At 44.5% G+C, this 21330-nt stretch overlaps 1 protein-coding gene across 1 annotated transcript in view; it reads left to right on the top strand.

Annotated features, from left to right (window-relative positions):
- Window positions 1–21330, top strand: part of LOC106573283 (neural-cadherin) — a 100536-nt gene that overhangs the window by 31659 nt on the left and 47547 nt on the right. Inside the window, exons 7-15 of the mRNA XM_045697139.1 lie at window positions 11698–11840; window positions 13293–13465; window positions 16315–16483; window positions 17033–17203; window positions 17581–17753; window positions 19312–19479; window positions 19799–20048; window positions 20439–20566; window positions 21012–21198. Coding sequence (XP_045553095.1) covers window positions 11698–11840; window positions 13293–13465; window positions 16315–16483; window positions 17033–17203; window positions 17581–17753; window positions 19312–19479; window positions 19799–20048; window positions 20439–20566; window positions 21012–21198 — 1562 coding nt within the window. The remainder of the gene's footprint in view (window positions 1–11697; window positions 11841–13292; window positions 13466–16314; window positions 16484–17032; window positions 17204–17580; window positions 17754–19311; window positions 19480–19798; window positions 20049–20438; window positions 20567–21011; window positions 21199–21330) is intronic.

Genomic DNA, 21330 nt, shown 5'->3' with positions numbered 1-21330 from the left:
AGGGGGGGTTAGAAGGATTACTTTATCCTATCCCAGGTATTCCTTAAAGAGGTGGGGTTTCAGGTGTCTCCGGAAGGTGGTGATTGACTCCGCTGTCCTGGCGTCGTGAGGGAGCTTGTTCCACCATTGGGGTGCCAGAGCAGCGAACAGTTTTGACTGGGCTGAGCGGGAACTGTGCTTCCTCAGAGGTAGGGAGGCGAGCAGGCCAGAGGTGGATGAACGCAGTGCCCTTGTTTGGGTGTAGGGCCTGATCAGAGCCTGAAGGTACGGAGGTGCCGTTCCCCTCACAGCTCCATAGGCAAGCACCATGTTCTTGTAGCGGATGCGAGCTTCGACTGGAAGCCAGTTGAGAGAGCGGAGGAGCGGGGTGACGTGAGAGAACTTGGGAAGGTTGAACACCAGACGGGCTGCGGCGTTCTGGATGAGTTGTAGGGGTTTAATGGCACAAGCAGGGAGCCCAGCCAACAACGAGTTGCAGTAATCCAGACGGGAGATGACAAGTGCCTGGATTAGGACCTGCGCCGCTTCCTGTGTGAGGCAGGGTCGTACTCTGCGAATGTTGTAGAGCATGAACCTACAGGATCGGGTCACCGCCTTGATGTTAGTGGAGAACGACAGGGTGTTGTCCAGGGTCACGCCGAGGCTCTTAGCACTCTGGGAGGAGGACACAAGGGAGTTGTCAACCGTGATGGCGAGATCATGGAACGGGCAGTCCTTCCCCGGGAGGAAGAGCAGCTCCGTCTTGCCGAGGTTCAGCTTGAGGTGGTGATCCGTCATCCACACTGCTATGTCTGCCAGACATGCAGAGATGCGATTCGCCACCTGGTTGTCAGAAGGGGGAAATGAGAAGATTAATTGTGTGTCATCTGCATAGCAATGATATGAGAGACCATGTGAGGATATGACAGAGCCAAGTGACTTGGTGTATAGCGAGAATAGGAGAGGGCCTAGAACAGAGCCCTGGGGGACACCAGTGGTGAGAGCTCTTGCTATGATCTCAAAACAAGCGCATCTACTTGCGACCACTCATGCTGTAAACGCAGTCCAGTTCAAAGTGAATGGCACAGATCCATATATGGCAATGGTCTATTTGCATATACAGATACGGCATATAGGGATACGGAACATTGACAACAACCCCCTCCCCCAACACCAGTAGCCCAGTTTATATTATACTATTACTATACTTTTTATTATATATATATATATATATATAACCTTTATTTAACTAGGCAAGTCAATTCAATTTGCAATGACGGCCTACCCTGGCCAAACCCTTCCCTTACCCGGACGACGCTGGGCCAAATGTGCGCAGCCCAAGGGACTCCCGATCACAGCCAGTTGTGATACAGCCCGGGATCAAACCCAGGTCTGTAGTGACGCCTCTAGCACTGTGATGCAGTGCGTTAGACCTTTGCGCCACTCAGGATCCCCTATCCCCTAGTCCAGTATGTACTATACTATTGAGCTACAACCCCTCTCCCCTCCATCAGCAGTCCAGTTTAGTAGGATTATGATGAGGCTAAAATCCCTCTCACATCCCCCCATTTTAGCTGCATGGTGAAGTGTTATTCTGTAATGGTAGTAGTAGCAATGACAGATTTAAAAGATCAATTGATACACTTGACTAGATGTGTCACTAATATACCGCACATAATTACAGTGCATTCGGGAAAGTATTCAGACCCCTTCCCTTTTTCCACATTTTGTTACATTACAGCCTTATTCTAAAATTGATACAATTATTGTTTTCCTCATCTACACACAATACCCCATAATGACAAAGCGAAAACAGGTTTTATACATTTTAGCAAATTTATAAAAATGAAAATACATTATTACGTAAGTATTCAGACCCTTTGCTATGAGACTCGAAATTGAGCTCAGGTGCATCCTGTTTCCATTCATCATCCTTAAGATGTTTCTACTACCACCTGTGGTAAATTCAAATGATTAGACATGATTCAGAAAGGCACACACCTGTCTCTATAAAGTCACACAGTTGACAGCGCATGTCATTAAGAAGAATGGCGCCGGAGGGGGTGCCATTTCACAGGCTCCTAACCAATTGTGCTCTTTTGTGTGTTTTTTTGCATTGTTTGTAACTTATTTGGTACATAATGTTGATGCCACCGTCTCTTGTGACCGTAAAGAGCTTCTGGATATCAAAACAGTGATTATTCACCTCAAACCGGATAAAGATTTTTCTTTAATGAGTCTGGTAAGAATTTGTCAGCGAGTGGATAACCCACCTCTAACATCTGTTCTATTGGCCAACGTGCAATCACTAAAGAATAAGCAGGGTGAGCTCCGTTCCAGACTATCCTACCAACGGGACATTCAAAACTGTAATATCTTATGTTTCACCAAGGTTTTCTGTGCATCGTCAGGACAAAACAGCTACGTCCGGTAAGACGAGGGTGGGGGTGTGTGTCTATTTGTAAATAACAGCTGGTGCGTGATGTCTAATATTAAGGTAGTCTTGAGGTATTGCTCACCTGAGATAGAGTACCTCATGATAAGCTGTAGACCACACTATCTACCAAGATACAAGTTTTCATCTATATTTTTTAGCTGTCTATTTACCACCACAAACCAACGTTGGCACTAAGACCGCACTCAACGAGTTGTATAAGGCCATAAGCAAACAAGAAAATAGTCATCCAGAAGCGGCACTCCTAGTGGCCAGGGACTTTAATACAATTAAATCTGTTTTACCTCATTTCTACCAGCATGTCACATGTGCAACCAGAGGAAAAAAATCTCTAGACCACCTTTACTCCACACACAGAGACCCTTACAAAGCTCTCCCTCGCCCTCCATTTGGCAAGTCTGACCATAATTCTATCCTCCTAATTCCTGCGTACAAGCAGAAACTAAAGCAGGAAGTACCAGTGAATCACTCAATACGGAAGTGGTCAGATGACACGGATGCTATGCTACAGGACTGTTTTGTTGGCGCAGACTTGAATATGTTATGGGTTTAATCCAATGGGATTGAGAAGTATACCACCTCAGTCACAGGCTTCATCAATAAGTGAATCGATGACGTCGTCCCCACAGTGACCGTACGTACATATCCCAACCCGAAACAATGAATTAGAGGCAACATCCGCACCGAGTTAAAGGCTAGAGCGGCCGCTTTCAAGAAGCGGGACACTAATCCGGACAATTATAAGAAATCCCGTTATGACCTCAGATGAACCATCAAACAGCCAAACCGTCAATACAGGACTAAGATTGAATCCTACTACACCGGCTCTGACTCTCGTCAAATGTGGCAGGGCTTGCAAACTATTATAGACTACAAAGGGAAACCCAGTGACGTGAGCCTACCAGATGGACTAAATTACTTTTATGCTCGCTTCAAGGCAAGCAACACTGAAGCATGCATGAGAGCACCAGCTGTTCCGGACAACTGTAATCACGCTCTAATTAGCCAATGTGAGCAAGACCTTTAACCTCTCTGGGGTCGGTGGGACGAAATCGTCCCACCTACGTAACAGCCAGTGGAATCCTGTGGCGCGTTATTCAAATACCTTAGAAATGCTATTACTTCAATTTCTCAAACATATGACTATTTTGCACCATTTTAAAGACAAGACTCTCATTAATCTAACCACACTGTCCGATTTCAAAAAGGCTTTACAACGAAAGCAAAACAGATTATGTCAGCAGAGTACCCAGCCAGAAATAATCAGACACCCATTTTTCAAGCTAGCATATAATGTCACATAAACCCAAACCACAGCTAAATGCAGCACTAACCTTTGATGATCTTCATCAGATGACACACCTAGGACATTATGTTAGGCAATACATGCATGTTTTGTTCAATCAAGTTCATATTTATATCAAAAACCAGCTTTTTACATTAGCATGTGACGTTCAGAACTAGCATACCCCCCGCAAACTTCCGGTGAATTTACTAAATTACTCACGATAAACGTTCACAAAAACATAACAATTATTTTAAGAATTATAGATACAGAACTCCTCTATGCACTCGCTATGTCCGATTTTAAAATAGCTTTTCGGTGAAAGCACATTTTGCAATATTCTAAGTAGATAGCCCGGCATCACAGGGCTAGCTATTTACACACCCACCAAGTTTAGCCCTCATCAAAGTCAGATTTACTATAAGAAAAATGTTATTACCTTTGCTGTTCTTCGTCAGAATGCACTCCCAGGACTTCTACTTCAATAACAAATGTTGGTTTGGTCCCAAATAATCCATAGTTATATCCAAATAGCGGCGTTTTGTTCGTGCGTTCAAGACACTATCCGAAAGGGTAAATAAGGGTTACGCGCCCGACGCGTTTCGTGACAAAAAAATTCTAAATATTCCATTACCGTACTTCGAAGCATGTCAACCGCTGTTTAAAATCAATTTTTATGCCTTTTTTTTCGTAAAAAAGTGATAATATTCTGACCGGGAATCTGTGTTTTAGTACAAAGAGAGAGAAAATAAAAACATGGTGTCGCCCCGTGCACGCGCCTCAGCTCATTGTCCTCTGATAGACCACTTAACCAAAGGCGCTAAAGTTTTTCAGCCAGCGGCTGGAATTACATCATTCAGCTTTTTCACGGGTTCTGAGAGCCTATGGGAGCCGTAGGAAGTGTCACGTTACAGCAAAGATCCTAAGTTTTCAATAAACAGAGCCAAGAAGCCCAAGGAATGGTCAGAGAGGGCACTTCCTGTACAGAATCTTCTCAGGTTTTTGCCTGCCATATGAGTTCTGTTATACTCACAGACACCATTCAAACAGTTTTAGAAACTTTAGAGTGTTTTCTATCTAAAGCCAATAATTATATGCATATTCTAGTTACTGGGCAGGAGTAGTAACCAGATTAAATCAGGTTCGTTTTTTTATCCAGCCGTGCAAATACTGCCCCCTATCCCCAACAGGTTAAACAGGACGTGTACTCAGAGCATGCGAGGACCAACTGGCATGTGTCTTCACTGACCTTTTTACGCTCTCCCTGACCGAGTCTGTAATACCTATATGTTTCAAGCAGACCACCATAGTCACTGCCTAAATGACTTCCACCCCGTAGCACTAGTGTTGATAGCTATGAAGTGCTTTGAAAGGCTGGTCATAGTTCACATCAACACCAACCCTTGACCCACTCCAATTCGAATACCGCCCCAACAGATCCACAGATGATGCTATGTCAATCACACTCCACACTGCCCTTTCCCACCTGGACAAAAGGAACACCTATGTGAGAATGCTCTTCATTGACTACAGCTCAGCGTTCAACACCATGGTGCCCACAAAGCTCACAACGAAGCTAAGAACCCTGGGACTAAACACTTCCCTCTGCAACTGGATCCTGGACTTCCTGACGGGCCACCCCCAGGTGGTAAGGGTAGGCAATGACACATCTGCCAAGCTGCTTTGTACCCTCCTGTACCCCCTGTTCATCCACGACTGCGTGGCCAAGCACAACTCCAACAACATCATTAAGTTTGCTGATGACACAATGGTGGTTGGCCTAATCACAGACAACAATGAGACAGCCTATAGGGAGGAGGTCAGAGACCTGGCAGTGTGGTGCCAGGACCACAACCTCTCCCTCAACGTGAGCAAGACAAAGGAGATGATTGTTGACTACAGGAAAAGGAGGACTGAACAGGCCCCCATTGACATCGACGGATCTGTAGTGGAGCGGGTCAAGAGGTTCAAGTTCCTTGGTGTCCACATCACCAACAAACTATCATTGTCAAAACACTCCAAGATAAGATTTGGCATGGGTCCCCAGATACTCAAAACGTTCTACAGCTGCACCATCGAGAGCATCCTGACCGGTTGCATCACCACCTGGTATGGCAACTGCTCGGCATCTGACTGTAAGGTGCTACAGAGGGTAGTGCGTACGTCCCAGTACATCACTGGGGCCAAGTTTACTGCCATCCAGGACCTATATACTAGGCCCAAAAAATTGTCAAAGCCTCCAGTCACCAGTCACACGGCAAGTGGTACCGGAGTGCCAAGTCTGTGTCCAAATGACTCCTAAACAGCTTCTACCCCCCAAGCCATAAGACTGCTGAACAATTAATCAAATGGCCACCCGGACTATTTGCATTGACCCCTATCCACCCCTTTGTTTTCACACTGCTGCTACTCGCTGTTTATTATCTATGCATAGTCACTTTACCCGTACCTACATGTACAAATTACCTCGACTAACCTGTACACACAAATATTGACTCGGTACCGGTACCCCCTGTGTAATTTATTTTACTTAAATTTATTTAGTAAATCTTTTCTTAACTCTTTTTTCTTAAACCTGCATTGTTGGTTAAGGGCTTGTAAGTAAGCGGTAAAGTCTACACCTGTTGTATTCGGTGCATGTGACACATTCAATTTGATTTGATGTCAGATCAAAAACCAAGCCATGAGGTCGAAGGAATTGTCCATAGAGCTCTGAGACAGGATTGTGTCGAGGAAAATATCTGGGGAAAGGTACCAAAAAATATCTGCAGCATTGATGGTCCCCAAGAACACAATGGCCATCATTCTTAAATGGAATACGTTTAACCATCAAGACTCTTCCTAGAGCTGGCCGCCCGTCCAAACTGATTAATCGGGGTCACTCTGACAGAGTTCCAGAGTTCCTCTGTGGAGATGGGAGAATCTTCTAGAAGGACAAGCATCTCTGCAGCACTCCACCAATCAGGCCTTTATGGTAGAGTGGCCAGACAGAATCCACTTCTCAGTAAAAGGCACATGACAGCCCGCTTGGAGTTTGCCAAGGCACCTAAAGGACTCTCAGACCATGAGAAACAAGATTCTCTGGTCTGATGAAACCAAGATTGAACTCTTTGGCCTGAATGCCAATCGTCACGTCTGGAGGAAACCTGGCACCATCCCTACGGTGAAGCATGTTGGTGGCAGAATTATGCTATGGAGATGTTTTTCAGAGGCAGGGACTGGGAGACTAGTAAGGATCGAGGGAAAGATGAATTGAGCAAAGTACAGAAGATCCTTGATGAAAACCAGTTCCAGAGCACTTAGGACCTCAGACTGGGGTGAAGGTTCACCTTCCAACAGGACAACGACCCTAAGCACACAACCAAGACCACACAGGAGTGGCCTCGGGACAAGTCTCTGAATGCCCTTGTGTGGCCCAGCCAGAGCCCGGACTTGAACCCGATCGAACATCTCTGGAGAGACCTGAAAATAGCTGTGCAGCGACGCTCCCCATCCAATCTGACAGACCTTGAGAGGATATGCAGAGAAGGATGGGAGAAACTCCCCAAATACAGTTGTGCCAAACTTGTAGCGTCATACCCAAGAAGACTTGCAGCTGTAATCACTGCCAAAGGTGCTTCAACAGAGTACTGAGTAAAGGGCCTGAATACTTAAATGTTATATTTTTTTATTTGTATTTTATTATTAGTAATATTTTTCTCATTATAGGGTATATGTATTTGTATTTGTATTTGTTATGGATCCCCATTAGCTGCTGCCAAGGTGCATTTAACATGTCAATATCTCTCACAAATACAAGTAGTGATGAAGTCAATCTCTCCTCCACTTTGAGCCATGAGAGATTGACATGCATATTATTAATGTTAGCACTCTGGGTACATCCAAGGGTCAGCTGTGCTGCCCTGATTGAACAGTAATCTGGGTGCGACAAAACTATGGCCTGTAGGACCTGCCTTGATGATATTGTGTTAAGAATGCAGAGCAGCGCTTTATTATGGACAGACTTCTCCCCATCCTAGCTACTGTTGTTTAAACTGTTGTATGAGTTTAAAATCCACGGTTACTCCAAGCAATTTATTCACCTCAACTTGTTCAATTACCACATTATTCATTACATTTTGTTGCGGTTTAGGGTTCAGTGAATGATTTGTCCCAAAAACAATGCTTTTAGTTTTTCAAATATTTAGGATTAACTTATTCCTTTCCACCTATTCTGAAACTAACTGCAGCTCTTTGTTAAGTGTAGCAGTCATTTCAGTCACTGTGGTAGCTGGCGTGTATAGTGTTTAGTCATCCGCATACATATGGTGCCATCCGCATACAAAGCCAGTGGCATGTCGTTAGTAAAGATTGAAAAAAGTAAGGGGCCTAGACAGCTGCCCTGGAGAATTCCTGATTCTACCTGGATTTTGTTGAAGCGGCTTCCATTAAAGAACACTCTCTACGTTCTGTTAGACAGGTAACTCTTTATCCACAATATAGCAGAGGATGGAAAGCCATAACACCTACGTTTTGCCAGCAACAGACTATGTTCAATAATGTCAAAACCCACACTGAAATCTAACAAAACAGCCCCCACAATCTTTTTATCATCAATTTCTCTCAGCCAATCAACAGTAATTTCTGTAAGTGCTGTGCTTGTTGAATGTCCTTCCCTATAAGCGTGCTGAAAGTCTGTTGTCTGTTGGTAACAGGCTGATTGGTTGGCTATTTGAGCCAGTAAAGGGGGCTTTACTATCCTAGGCAGGGGAATGACTTTTGCTTCCCTTCAGGGCTGAAGGCACACACTTTCTAGTAGGCTTAAATTGAAGATATGGCAAATAGTAGTGGCAATATCATCTGCTATTATCCTCAGTAATTTTCCATCCAAGTTGTCAGACCCCGGTGGCTTGCCATTGTTGATAGACAACAATAGTTTTTTTCACCTGTTCCACACTTACTTTACAGAATCACAGCGCTTGTCTTTCACAATTTGGTCAGACATACTTGGATGTGTAGTGTCAGTGTTTGTTGCTGGCATTGCTGGCATGTCATGCCTAAGTTTGCTAATCTTGCCAATGAAAAAATCATTAAAGTAGTTGGCAATATCAGTGGGTTTTGTGATGAATGAGCCATCTGATTCAATGAATGATGGAGCTGAGTTTGCCTTTTTGACCAAAATTTCATTTAGGTGCTCCAAATCTTTTTACTATCATTCTTTATGTAATTTATCTTCGCCTCATAGTGTAGTTTCTTCTTTTTATTCAGTTTAGTGACATTATTTCTCAATTTGCAGTGCGTTTGCCAATCGGTTGTAGAGCCAAGAGACCTATTTGCCATTTCTTTTGCCTCATCCCTCTAAACCATACCATTTTTCAATTCCGTCTAGTTGCTCCTCATTACACACCATGGACCAACAAATATTATTTACATCAACAACATAGGAATCGCTACAAAACTTCTCGTATGACCTCTTTTACACTACATTAGGCCCAGCCTTTGGAACTTTGATAACCTGAACCAGGTTGCAGGCACTAGATACAGTTTGAAGCTTTCTCTTGAGGGGGCAGCCTGATGAAAGCCAATAATATTTAAATCATTAATTATCAAGCATTTCACACATGTTATCCAGATACGGACTGTTAGCACTTGGTGGTCTATAGCACCTTTCCACCCGAATGGGCTTCAGGTGAAGCATAATGAACCTGTAGCCATATTATTTCAACAGTATTTAACATTAGATCCTCTCTAAGCTTTACAGGAATGTGGTTCCGAATATAAACAGCCACACCTCCACTTTTGGCATTTCTGTCTTTTCAGTAGGTCTTATAACCATGTACTGCTACCACTGTATCATCGAAGGTATTATCTAAGTGAGTTTCAGACATTGTCAGAATATGAATGTCATCTGTTACTAGCAAATTATTGATTTCATGAACCTTGTTTCTTCCTGCTAGGGCACACCACCTCAGTGCTAACAGTATAACTCTGGTTCATAGGCATATGATTACTGCATACAATAGCTGTAGAATCCGCAGAGACATTCGGGGCAGTTAGAAGAACTTAAATTAGGTTACTTACATTGTGTCTTCCAACGCCCCTGGGATAATGTACATTTGCTGAAGCATTATGACAACTCAGGGACATAATGGTAAGGATTAACTGAGCTGGGTCATTGATAAGTCATTGTCTCAACGCAGCCTTATAATGCTGTGAAAGAATCCAGGAAGTCAAATGATTTGGGTGGATACCATCCTCCTTATAAAACGAGCTTTGTTTCCAGAAGGTATCAACATTGTCAATAAATGTTACACCCACATTGCTGCAATAGTCTCATAGCCAGTTATGGAGGGATAAAAGTCTGCTGAACTATTCAATGCCACGATTTAGGGAGGGCAAAGGGCCAGATATTATGGGGCGTTTGTTGGTGTTAAGTAGTGACCCATTCAGTTCTTTAAAATCCATCTTCAGCTGTTCTGAGCTGCCCTATGTGTAGATTGATGAGGGAAAAAAACAATTTAATCAATTTTAGAATAAGGCTGTAACGTAACAACATGTGGAAGAAGTCAAGGGGTCTAAATACTTTCCGAATGCACTGTATATAAAAAAAACATCACACAGATTACACCCTTCCCAATTAAGGGAATGGGAAAGGGGGATACCTAGTCAGTTGTACAACTGAATGCATTCAACTGAAATGTGTCTTCCGCATTTAACCCCTCTGATTCAGAGAGGTGCGGAGGGCTGCCTTACTCGACATCCACATCTTCTGCGCCCGGGGAACAGTGGGTTAACTGCCTTGCTCAGGGGCAGAACGACAATTAAGCTTTGCTCTATGGTGTAACACCATACAGATATCTATCAAAATGAATAAAAAATGTATAGAGGGTGTGGACTATTTGGAAAGCTGAGGGGAAGGTGGGGGACAGTTTTGAAAATGTTCACGTGGGCTGGCTGCGTTCATTCCTCTGAGTGACTCAGGCCTTTTACTGCCAGTCATGTGACAGAGACTTTCAATAGAGCGCCAGCACATCTAAGAGGCCCTGTCATTTCCAGGTGTTACCTCAGGGAACAGACGGACATGCATGCAGACATACAGACAGGCAGACAGACAAGATACGTTCTGTGTGGCCTCGTCTCGGTTACTTAGATCAGTGTGCGAGAGGAAGAGATACATTGAGGATAGCATGAGTGATACTCAGTGGAGAGATGCCTGAGTGGTCCCGTCTGGAGGCGCGTGAAGAACCTTTTGAGCCGGGTGACAGATTACAGGCCAGTCATGTTGCCACGGCGACTGCCACAACTGGCGGAGATGAATCACCCATCAGCGTTCTTCTGTAAACCACACGTACACAGCTGTATTCTGCTGACGAGTCTATCATTTCTCTCTCTCCCTCTCTCTCGCTCTCTCTCGTTCTGTCTCTCTATCCCCGTCTTTCTTCTACATGTCATTGACCGTGTCATTTCCCACTCCTCCTCCAGCATGTCTTGCCCACCAACCCCCCCCCCCCCACTGTCTTTCTCCCTTCCCCTCTCTCTCCAGCTTTCAATCCTCTCCCATCAAATTGAACAAGCCTTTCTACCCCATCATCCCACTCGACCAGTCTATTACTCTCTTGTTCCTGGCTGAGTATCCCAGTGCCCAGCACCACACAGCAAGCAAATCACTGTTGACATTTTAAAAGGCACTTGATCAAATGGCACAGAGTGGGCTGGCTATGTGAAGGCCCATTTGTTCAATGAGCTCAACATCCCAGCAGACATGAGCATTTGTCTTTGACCAGGCCGGCTCAGAGTAGTTAAATCAAAGTGGCAGGCAAAGCCAGGCTCATAACCATAATCAGTCTGCTGCTGCTTGGACTATGTGATTGATACAGTCACACACAGTGTGTGTGTGTGTGTGCGTGCACATGCGTGTCTACACACAAACATCTTTATATACGTGTGTGTCTGTGTTAATGTCTGTGTACACATAATGATTTTCTCCTATTCCTCCCAGCTATCGGACCTTTGTCTCCGAGGACGCTGGCCCCAACACACTAGTTGCCACGGTACTGGCTAAGGACCCGGACGGTGATGGAATAGTGTACTCATTTACAGCTGGCAACGAGGAGGGCAACTTTGTCATTGACAGCCAGAAAGGTGACCCTTTGTGGAATGCTTTGTACTTCATTTATGATATGTCAATACTAATTGACACCAAAGGTTTATGAAAAAGCAACAATTTCAAAAGATGCGCTGACTGTTTGTTATTGAAGTCATAAATACAAAGAACTACATTACTGTATATCCAGGGCTTTTCTTTTGTTCCCCTAACATAGTTTATTCTCTCATATAGAAAATAGTTCTGGCCTGTGTACTCTGTATTTTGTGGCTGTGCAATTTATCTTTTTTTATTTACCCTCTGATCCGTAACCAGCAGGACATTTGTCTGACAGGGTGACATTTGTCAACCAACCCTTTCAATTCAATTTCACATTAGTTTTTCCATCATAGCTCACAATCTACAGCTTCTACACTCCCAGCCTCCATCTTGAGTCTATTTTCCCCTCTCATCCGTCCTCCCTCGCATCTTAAAGATAAGGCAAACGCTGAGCCGGCCCCAGGGATAAGCAACATAAGCGGTCGCTAGGGAAACGTTTTTATTTTATATATTTTTTTACATTTTAGGAACGCAGTTGGGGTCTCAACTTACTATAGAGAGTTAGAATAGTGGAATACACCAGGTGCAATTTGGAAATTTGGTTGTGCATCAGCAGTTTTTCTCATGTTATGTCAGTCACTGACAGTCACTCAATTATCCATGTCAGTTAACAATGTTCAGATTGGTAGTTAGTCTAGCCAGCTATCTAAACCATCTAAACCATTGATTTTGTTAGTCATTCTAATTCAAATATCATATGAACATGGCATAAGTCATGGCAAAATGGGTAGAATTGCAGGTAGAAGAGTGAAAGAACTCAGAACCCTGCTTGTTGTCTTTAATCAGGAGGAGCAGTGAGAGATGAGTGATACAACAAGAGGAAAAAGTCCCTGTGCACGCTCTCTCTCTTTCACATCAATTACTTTCCCCCAGATCACACGTAGCTCATCCTGAACCCATTGATGTCGGTATTTACAGAGAGAACAGTTGACTCAGATGCTGTTCTCCTTTCGTTGATCCTTTTTTTCCTCCTTGTTATGCAAAGGCGAGACAAGGAGAAAACAAGTACATCTAACGTGCATGTATGTACCCTGGTTAACTTATAGCCCTTGTCACCTTCACATGGGAATGGGAACCTCTTCTCAGCTGAGCTGGGTGACAGTACAGTTGGGGACATAAAAAAATTAATCTGTACTAAACTGCAATAAAATACTGTAATGTAACTGCACCATCAGGGGCATATTTAAGAGATGTATTTAATTACATGGGTTATAGTTAGATAATTGCTAACGAACTTGGTGCTTGGCGTCACCCTGCGACATGGTAAGTCACATTAACAATGTAACTGGCTGCAGCAAAGGCATTTTGAAAAAGTAACGTTTTAATGTCTTCAACCGTAGATAGTGGTCCCTTGCTAAGGTTGTAATGGTCCTCTGGTCTCATCTTTTTAGGGTTGATCCGGCTGCGCTCCACCCCCCCTCCCAAGCTCCAGGGCCTGGAGTATGTCCTCAATGTGACGGCTACGGACGACAACGCTTCCGGAGGGCCACACCCACTCTCTGCAACGGCCCGGGTCATCGTGGGTGTTGATGATGTCAATAACAACAAACCCATCTTTGAGAAGGTGAGGGAAAAGTATTGTGGATGATGGCCCTTTATACACACAGTAGTACATTGGACTGTATACAGGAAAGTAGTGTTAAAATTGTCTTCTAGGTAGTCTTCTCTGTCAATGTCTTGCGCTGTCTGTCTGTCTGTCTGTCTGTCTGTCTGTCTGTCTGTCTGTCTGTCTGTCTGTCTGTCTGTCTGTCTGTCTGTCTGTCTGTCTGTCTGTCTGTCTGTCTGTCTGTCTGTCTGTCTGTCTGTCTGTCTGACCTTCCAACTCTCTCTCTCTCTTTTGCTCTCTCTCCTACTTCCCCTGTCTCTCTACAGTATCCCCCTTATGTTTCCCCCAGAGCTCTGATTAGTGCACATGCTATTTGAAGACTGGGATTTTAATGAATTGATGAAAAAAGTGACGTATCATCATGATATACTATACCTGGCTAACTAACGTCCTCCTTAATTAGGAATGACGTATACTTGGTCTGAGAAGTCTTCATAAAGTCCGTAAAGTCATGAGGTCCAGTGGATGGCTGGAAGGTGTCGAGGTGATACACTACATGACCAAACATCGTCAAACATCTCATTACAAAATCATGGGCATTAATATGGAGTTGGTCCCCCCTTTGCTGCTATAACAGCCTCCACTCTTCTGGGAAGGCTTTCCACTAGATGCTGGAACATTGCTGCAGGGACTTGCTTCCATTCAGCCACAAGAGCATTAGTATGGTCAGGCACTGATGTTAGGCAATTAGGCCTGGCTCGCAGTCGGTGTTCCAATTCATCCCAAAGGTGTTCGATGGGGTTGAGGTCAAGGCTCTGTGCAGGCCAGTCAAGTTCTTCCACACTGATCTCGACAAACCATTTCTGTATGGACCTCGCTTTGGCACGGGGGCATTGTCGTGAATCTTCTAGAATGTCATTGTATCCTGTAGCTTTAATATTTCACTTCACTGGAACTAAGGGACCTAGCCTGAACCATAAAAAACAGCCCCAGACCATTGTACCTCCTCCACCAAACTTTACAGTTGGCACTATGCATTGGGGCAGGTGGCGTTCTCCTGGCATCCACCAAACCCAGATTTGTCCATCAGCGTGTTTCATCACTCCAGTCCAATGGCGGCGAGCTTTACACGGAACCCAAACCAGCTGCGTGCGTGTGCCATCGTGCGCCATCGTGCATACATTTATTTTGTCCCCCCACACCAAGCGCGATCATGACACGCAGGTTAAAATATCAAAACAAACTGAACCAATTACATTAATTACATTTATGGCAATTTAGCCAGCTAGCTTGCACTTGCTAGCTAATGTGTCCTATTTAGCTAGCTTGCTGTTGCTAGCTAATTTGTCCTGGGATATAAACATTGAGTTGTTATTTTACCTGAAATGCACAAGGTCCTCTACTCCGACAATTAATCCACACATAAAACGGCCAACTGAATCGTTTCTAGCCATCTCTTCTCCTTCTAGACTTTTTCTTCTCTTGACTTTATATTGCAATGGGCAACTTTCATAAATTAGGTGCATTATCGCCACTGACCTCGTCTTTCAGTCACCCACGTGGGTATAACCAATGAGGAGATGGCACGAGGGTACCTGCTTCTATAAACCAATGAGGAGATGGGAGAGGCAGGACTTGCAGCGCGATCTGCGTCACAAATAGAACTGACTTCTAGTTTAGCCCTTGGCAACGCAGACGCTCGTTGGCGGGTGTGAGCAGTGTGGGTGCAATAATTGAATAATATAGATTTCTAAATTTATTTTGCAACGCTCGTGCATGCAACGCGAGCGGTGTAGTCAGCCTGTTACACGCTACACGTTTCAGCACTCAGTGGTCCCGTTCTGTGATCTTGTGTGGCCTAGATGTTTCCACTTCACATTTTTTTACATTTACATTTTAGTCATTTAGCAGACGCTCTTATCCAGAGCGACTTACAGTAGTGAATGCATACATTTCATTTTTTCTGTGCTGGCCCCCCGTGGGAATCGAACCCACAACCCTGGCGTTGCAAACACCATGCTCTACCAACTGAGCTACAGTTGACCGCGGCAGCTCTAGCAGGGCAGAAATTTGATGAACTGACTTGTTGGAAAGGTGGCATCCTAGGTACCATGCTGAAAGTCTCTGAGCTCTTCATTAAGGTCATTCTACTGTCAATGTTTGTCTATGGAGATTGCATGGCTGTGTGCTCAATTCTATACACGTGTCACCAACAGGTGTGGCTGAAATAGTCAAATCCACTAATTTGAAGGGTCCACATACTTTTGCATATATAGTGTATTTTTTGTACTTTGATATTCATATTGCTAATATGTATAGTTTCCTGTTGGGCATATTGTGATCTCTCTCTCTCTCTCTCTCTCTCTCTCTCTCTCTCTCTCTCTCTCTCTCTCTCTCTCTCTCTCTCTCTCTCTCTCTCTCTCTCTCTCTCTCTCTCTCTCTCTCTCTCTCTCTCTCTCTCTCTCTCTCTCTCTCTCTCTCTCTCTCTCTCTCTCCACAAACAGTATTTTACTTGTATGTGTATTAATTAAACAGAGCTCTAGTGAGTCACTGGAGGCTCTCTGTCTCTGGGGCAGACTCATCAAGGGATAAGGTAGACATGATACCAGGGAAAGACAGGGTGGGTGGTGCAATGTTGAGTTGTGGTTTGACGCGGTGGTGGACCTTCAAAGAAAGGAATGGCCTTGCTCTATTTTCAGTCCTATCACGTGTACTGTACAAATGTCTACATAGAGTACAATGAGTATTTTCTAACCTCATTTCTGGATTCAGTCTGAACCCACCCCATCTGCCCTTTCTTTTTTTCGTTATCTTTCTGTCTCTCTCTCCCTCTCTCTCCCACACCTTATTTTCCGTCCCTCTCTCAGTGTCAGCAGTACAGGGAGCAGGCGTCTGTGTTGGAGAACCAGCCCACAGGGACCTTCGTGCTGCAGGTGCACGCAGTAGATGCAGACGAGGGGGCCAATGGGAAGGTCAAGTATGGCCTGATGCACAGAGACAGAGCCATGCCTGCCTTCAGAGTCCACCCTGACACAGGTAGGTACAGAGGGCAAGGATCCCAGTTAGCTGTGGTGGTACTTGTTGAATTAGCCATAACCAAGCAGGATTTGTAGCATGGAAACAATAAGGATTTAAGACCAGGGGTAAATGTGTAACAGGTTTAACAATTCCCATGCAGTCTTGATAATCTTAATAATATATATTTTTAAATGGTATTGTCAGATAAATGCCCTTTACATACCTGTACAATTGAAATGAAGTATTACACCTCATACTTAACTTTGATTTATCGACCTATCGATCATGTTTTGCAGTATAACAATGTACTGTTTTAATCATAAATGGATCCAGGATAAATATAACAATATGTTCATCAATAATGTCATGACAAATACAGCTATCCTATTAACGAGGTGTGACTAAGTTCTTGACTTTTTCCTGACCACTCAGGACAAAACTCAGGAAACAAAATTATAGAACAAAACTAGGGCCCAGAGCTTTTCCTCGATTTCATGGTCACATAGTTACCTCATGAAAAACTCAGGGGCCCTAGTCATGACCTTAGGCGTCTGACCTCTGTGTCAGGTGTGATCGTGACGGCGCGGCGGTTCGACCGGGAGCGTCAGAGAGAGTACTCCATCACGGTGACGGCTACAGACTGGGCTGACGAGCCTCTCATAGGGATCTGTCAGCTCAACGTCCTCATCCAAGACCAGAATGACAACAGCCCCAAGTTTGAGAACCTGCGCTACGAGTGTGAGTGTCGTAGTATACATTATAATACATATGATAAAAGTATAATATAATACTAATACATATGATTGATGGCAAACTGACCATTCGTTATCATGATATAGATTATTAACCAAAGCTCTTAGAAAAGGTTTTATGTACTATGCGTTATGCATAGTAACTCTTTACTTAATTATCTGGTTAAAGTTGTCATCGTAATCCATTGTGTTTACATGTATTGCCATACGTAAAGATGTAAACATACATAAACATACATAAGCATGTAAACAATTGATTTGTGGTCTGTTGATTCAGTCTGGACTGTTCGCCAAAGTTGTGACAGACCGCTACCTTGCTCCAGAGTGAGGAGCATATTGTTTGGTCTATATTGTCTCTCACAGACTTTCTGAGAGAGGACACCATGATCGGCACCAGTTTCTTGCGTGTGGCGGCGCACGATGATGACTTTGGCACCAACGCCGTCGTCACCTACTCCATGTCCCAGGAGCAGCCTGAGTACCTGAGGGTCAACCCTGTTACCGGCTGGGTGTACGTCAACCAGCCCATATCACAGGTCTGTCACGTAACCAGTGTGGTGGAATTATTGTAATCAAAAGGAGAGACTTTTAGATTTCTTCAAAACCATCAAACTTTATTATTTAATTAGTGCAGTAATGGAGCTGGTCGGTAATCACCCCTGGAGGTGATCACTGAGAACTCAACCAGCTGGTTGGTAATCACCCCTGGAGGTGATCACTGAGAACTCAACCAGCTGGTCGGTAATCACCCCTGGAGGTGATTATTAAGAACTCAACCAGCTGGTCGGTAACCTCCCCTGGAGATGATCACTAAGAACTCAACCAGCTGGTCGGTAACCTCCCCTGGAGGTGATCACTGAGAACTCAACCAGCTGGTCGGTAATCACCCCTGGAGGTGATCACTGAGAACTCAACCAGCTGGTCGGTAATCACCCCTGGAGGTGATTATTAAGAACTCAACCAGCTGGTCGGTAACCTCCCCTGGAGGTGATCACTGAGAACTCAACCAGCTGGTCGGTAATCACCCCTGGAGGTGATCACTGAGAACTCAACCAGCTGGTCGGTAATCACCCCTGGAGGTGATTATTAAGAACTCAACCAGCTGGTCGGTAACCTCCCCTGGAGGTGATCACTGACAACTCAACCAGCTGGTTTGAGCCACAGCATTTTATAGCAAAGTCCATCCTCCTTCAGTCTACATGACACACAACAGATGCATGGAATGGGTCACAAGGTTAAGATTTGTATGAAAGATACTTATAACTCACAGCAGACAGTATGTCATTGTGTAGAGACCAGGGTCTGTCCCTGGAGTCATCTCTCCCTGGTAACTTATAGAACAGAAACATTAACTTATGCTCTGGAATGCGGTATCACCCAAAGACATCGTAAATCTTCTAGAGGCCCATCCTCAGTAGAACACACACAGATGAGCGTTCTAACAACCCCTTATTCTGTTGCATAAAACAACCATTTGATGCAATAACAGCATTATAACATCTTGTAATTTTCAGTCAGTCAATCAGCCCATCTCACAGGTCAGTCATTAAGTCAGTCAACCACCCAGTCAACCAGCCCATTTCACAGGTCAATTAACCAGACAGTCAGCCTGCCCATATCACAGGTCAGTCAACCAGTCAGTCAACCAGCCCAAATCACAGGTCAGTCAACCAGTTAGTCAACCAGCCCAAATCACAGGTCAGTCAACCAGTCAGTCAACCAGCCCAAATCACAGGTCAGTCAACCAGTTAGTCAACCAGCCAGTCAATGAGCCATTATCACAAGTTGGTTAATCAGCCATTCAACCAGCCTCTTGCTCAATCCCAGTAGAAATCATCAGTGCAGGGTGATAGAGCTGTATAAAATACAGTGTCATTAACTTACTGAACTATATCAGGCTTAAATGAACCATATTAGACAGAATCGTATTGGTCTTTGCTATCCGGGACTAACCTTGGGATGTCCCTACCCCATTGAGGTTGACATTTAAAATGGTTAAGGTAACGGGGGATGGGGGGAGGGTGTAGGGGTTAAGGTTAGGCTTAGGGTTAGCAGTAACCAGATCTTATTCTCTCGCAATTGTTTTGATGGCAGAGGTCCTACATCACACGGGAAGTAGTTGCCACGGACGGGGGGAATCGCAGCACATCTGTGGAGCTGTCTGTCACCATTACCAACGTGAAGAACCAGCCCCCGCAGTGGGAAAAGGACAGCTACAGCGTGGTCATCCCCGAGAACACAGCCAGGGACACTTCCATTGTGGTGCGTGGAACAGTCCGGCTACCAGCCTGGGTGGCATGGGAAGCCTATCCCATTATGGACTTTCGGGGTGTCTTTGTTTTGACCATTCGGTTTGCTGGCTGCACACACGTTACTCAAGTTGTTGGAAATTTTTTTATGAATTGTTAAGTTGCAGGCTCAGATTTAGTCAAGGAGCACTAATTGACTTGACTAACCTGCTGTAATTTGCTAATTAATTTACTCAACAACTGAATAAATGTAATATTATACAGAAAATCCCGTTGAATGTTTTTGTCGTAATTCCCTCGCAAAAATATTGTTTGCTCTCCATTTACATCAGACGATCAAAGCGACCTCGTTGCTAGGCGACCCCAGGGTGACTTATAACCTGGAGGAGGGCGTGGTCCCGGAGACTAACATGCCTGTGCGGTTCTACCTGTCGCCCAACCGCGAGGACGGCTCTGCCTCCATCCTGGTGTCGGAGCCGCTGGACTATGAGACCACACCCAGTTTCTCCCTGAGGGTGCGGGCTCAGAACGTGGCGGCAGTACCACTGGCTGCATTCACCACAATCTATGTCAACGTCACAGGTAGGTCTCAGCTCAGACACCCTGCAAACACCCCATCACAAGGGGGCAAATCCTAACTTCTACTTATGTCAAAATTTTTGCATGGATGTCAGTGGGAGACTTAGTGAACATTTGACTTAAGAGGAAGTTAGAGCCGCCCCCTGGGTGAACTGTAAGCATTCGCTATTGTCTTCAATGGACATTGATCCATGACTCATCTTTTTTTTCTTCTCAGCTTTATATATAGTATTCTTTGAAAGCTGAAATTTTATAAATCCAATAGCACAAAGTCAGTGAAAAAACTCCATACTGAACCTTTTTTTTAAAATCTTGAAATAGTCTCATAACAGTTTTGATTACAGGGGCAGAAAAACATGTTCAAATAATGATTTCTCATATGTTGGCCCTCAGACGTGAACGACAATGTTCCCTTCTTCACCTCCTCCATCTATGAGGCATCAGTGACTGAGGGTGCCAAGGTGGGGACCATGGTCCTCCAGGTGTCTGCTCACGACAAGGACCTAGGTCTCAACGGACAGGTTAGTGGCACATCCACAACATCTAACATAACACAACAAAATATCCATTGACCCATCCATAACTTAGCATCACATAGTTGTGGTGGTCAAGTGGTTGGGATTATGTGTTATTCTGCCTGTGGGGCTTTGACCGTACAACTGTGAAGGTATGCAACACTACAATGATAGTGTTGCAGTGACTAGAGTCTCTATGAACAGTCATGTGACTCATACATAGAACAATTACTCCCCCGCACTCAGGATAACTACAGCACCGTTTATCGTTGGTGATTCCATCTGTTATGGTGACCACATGGATATGATAGAAGGATCATGTACGGCATCCATATTAGGAAGTTGTACAATTTATGTAATGTGTTGACTTTCTAACATGGATGCCGTACAGAAGTCAGAAATCTCCTAATATGGATACCGTAATTAACTGTACTCTGTCCCTGTCCTATAGATCACCTACTCCCTCCTGAGTGACAGTAGTGGGGACCACCGTCTGTTTCGTGTGGATCCAGAGCTGGGCTCCATCTATACAGAGGCGGTGTTTGACCGCGAGGCACAGGGATCCTACCTACTGGAGGTGCAGTCTGAAGACGGCATGGAGTCAGCACGGCCCGGGAGGAACAAACAGCCCAACTTTGGTGAGGGCTGGGTTGTATATATTAGGGTACAACATAGCAAAAAGGTTTGCAGTGATGTTTTTCCGATTTGCAGTGATGTTTTTCCGATTTGCAGTGATGGTTTTCCGATTTGCAGTGAGGTTTTTTCCGATT

The sequence above is a fragment of the Salmo salar genome, chromosome ssa16 (assembly GCF_905237065.1).
Source record: "Salmo salar chromosome ssa16, Ssal_v3.1, whole genome shotgun sequence".
Lineage (NCBI taxonomy): Eukaryota > Metazoa > Chordata > Actinopteri > Salmoniformes > Salmonidae > Salmo > Salmo salar.
This window is presented reverse-complemented; position numbering and strand designations above follow the sequence as displayed.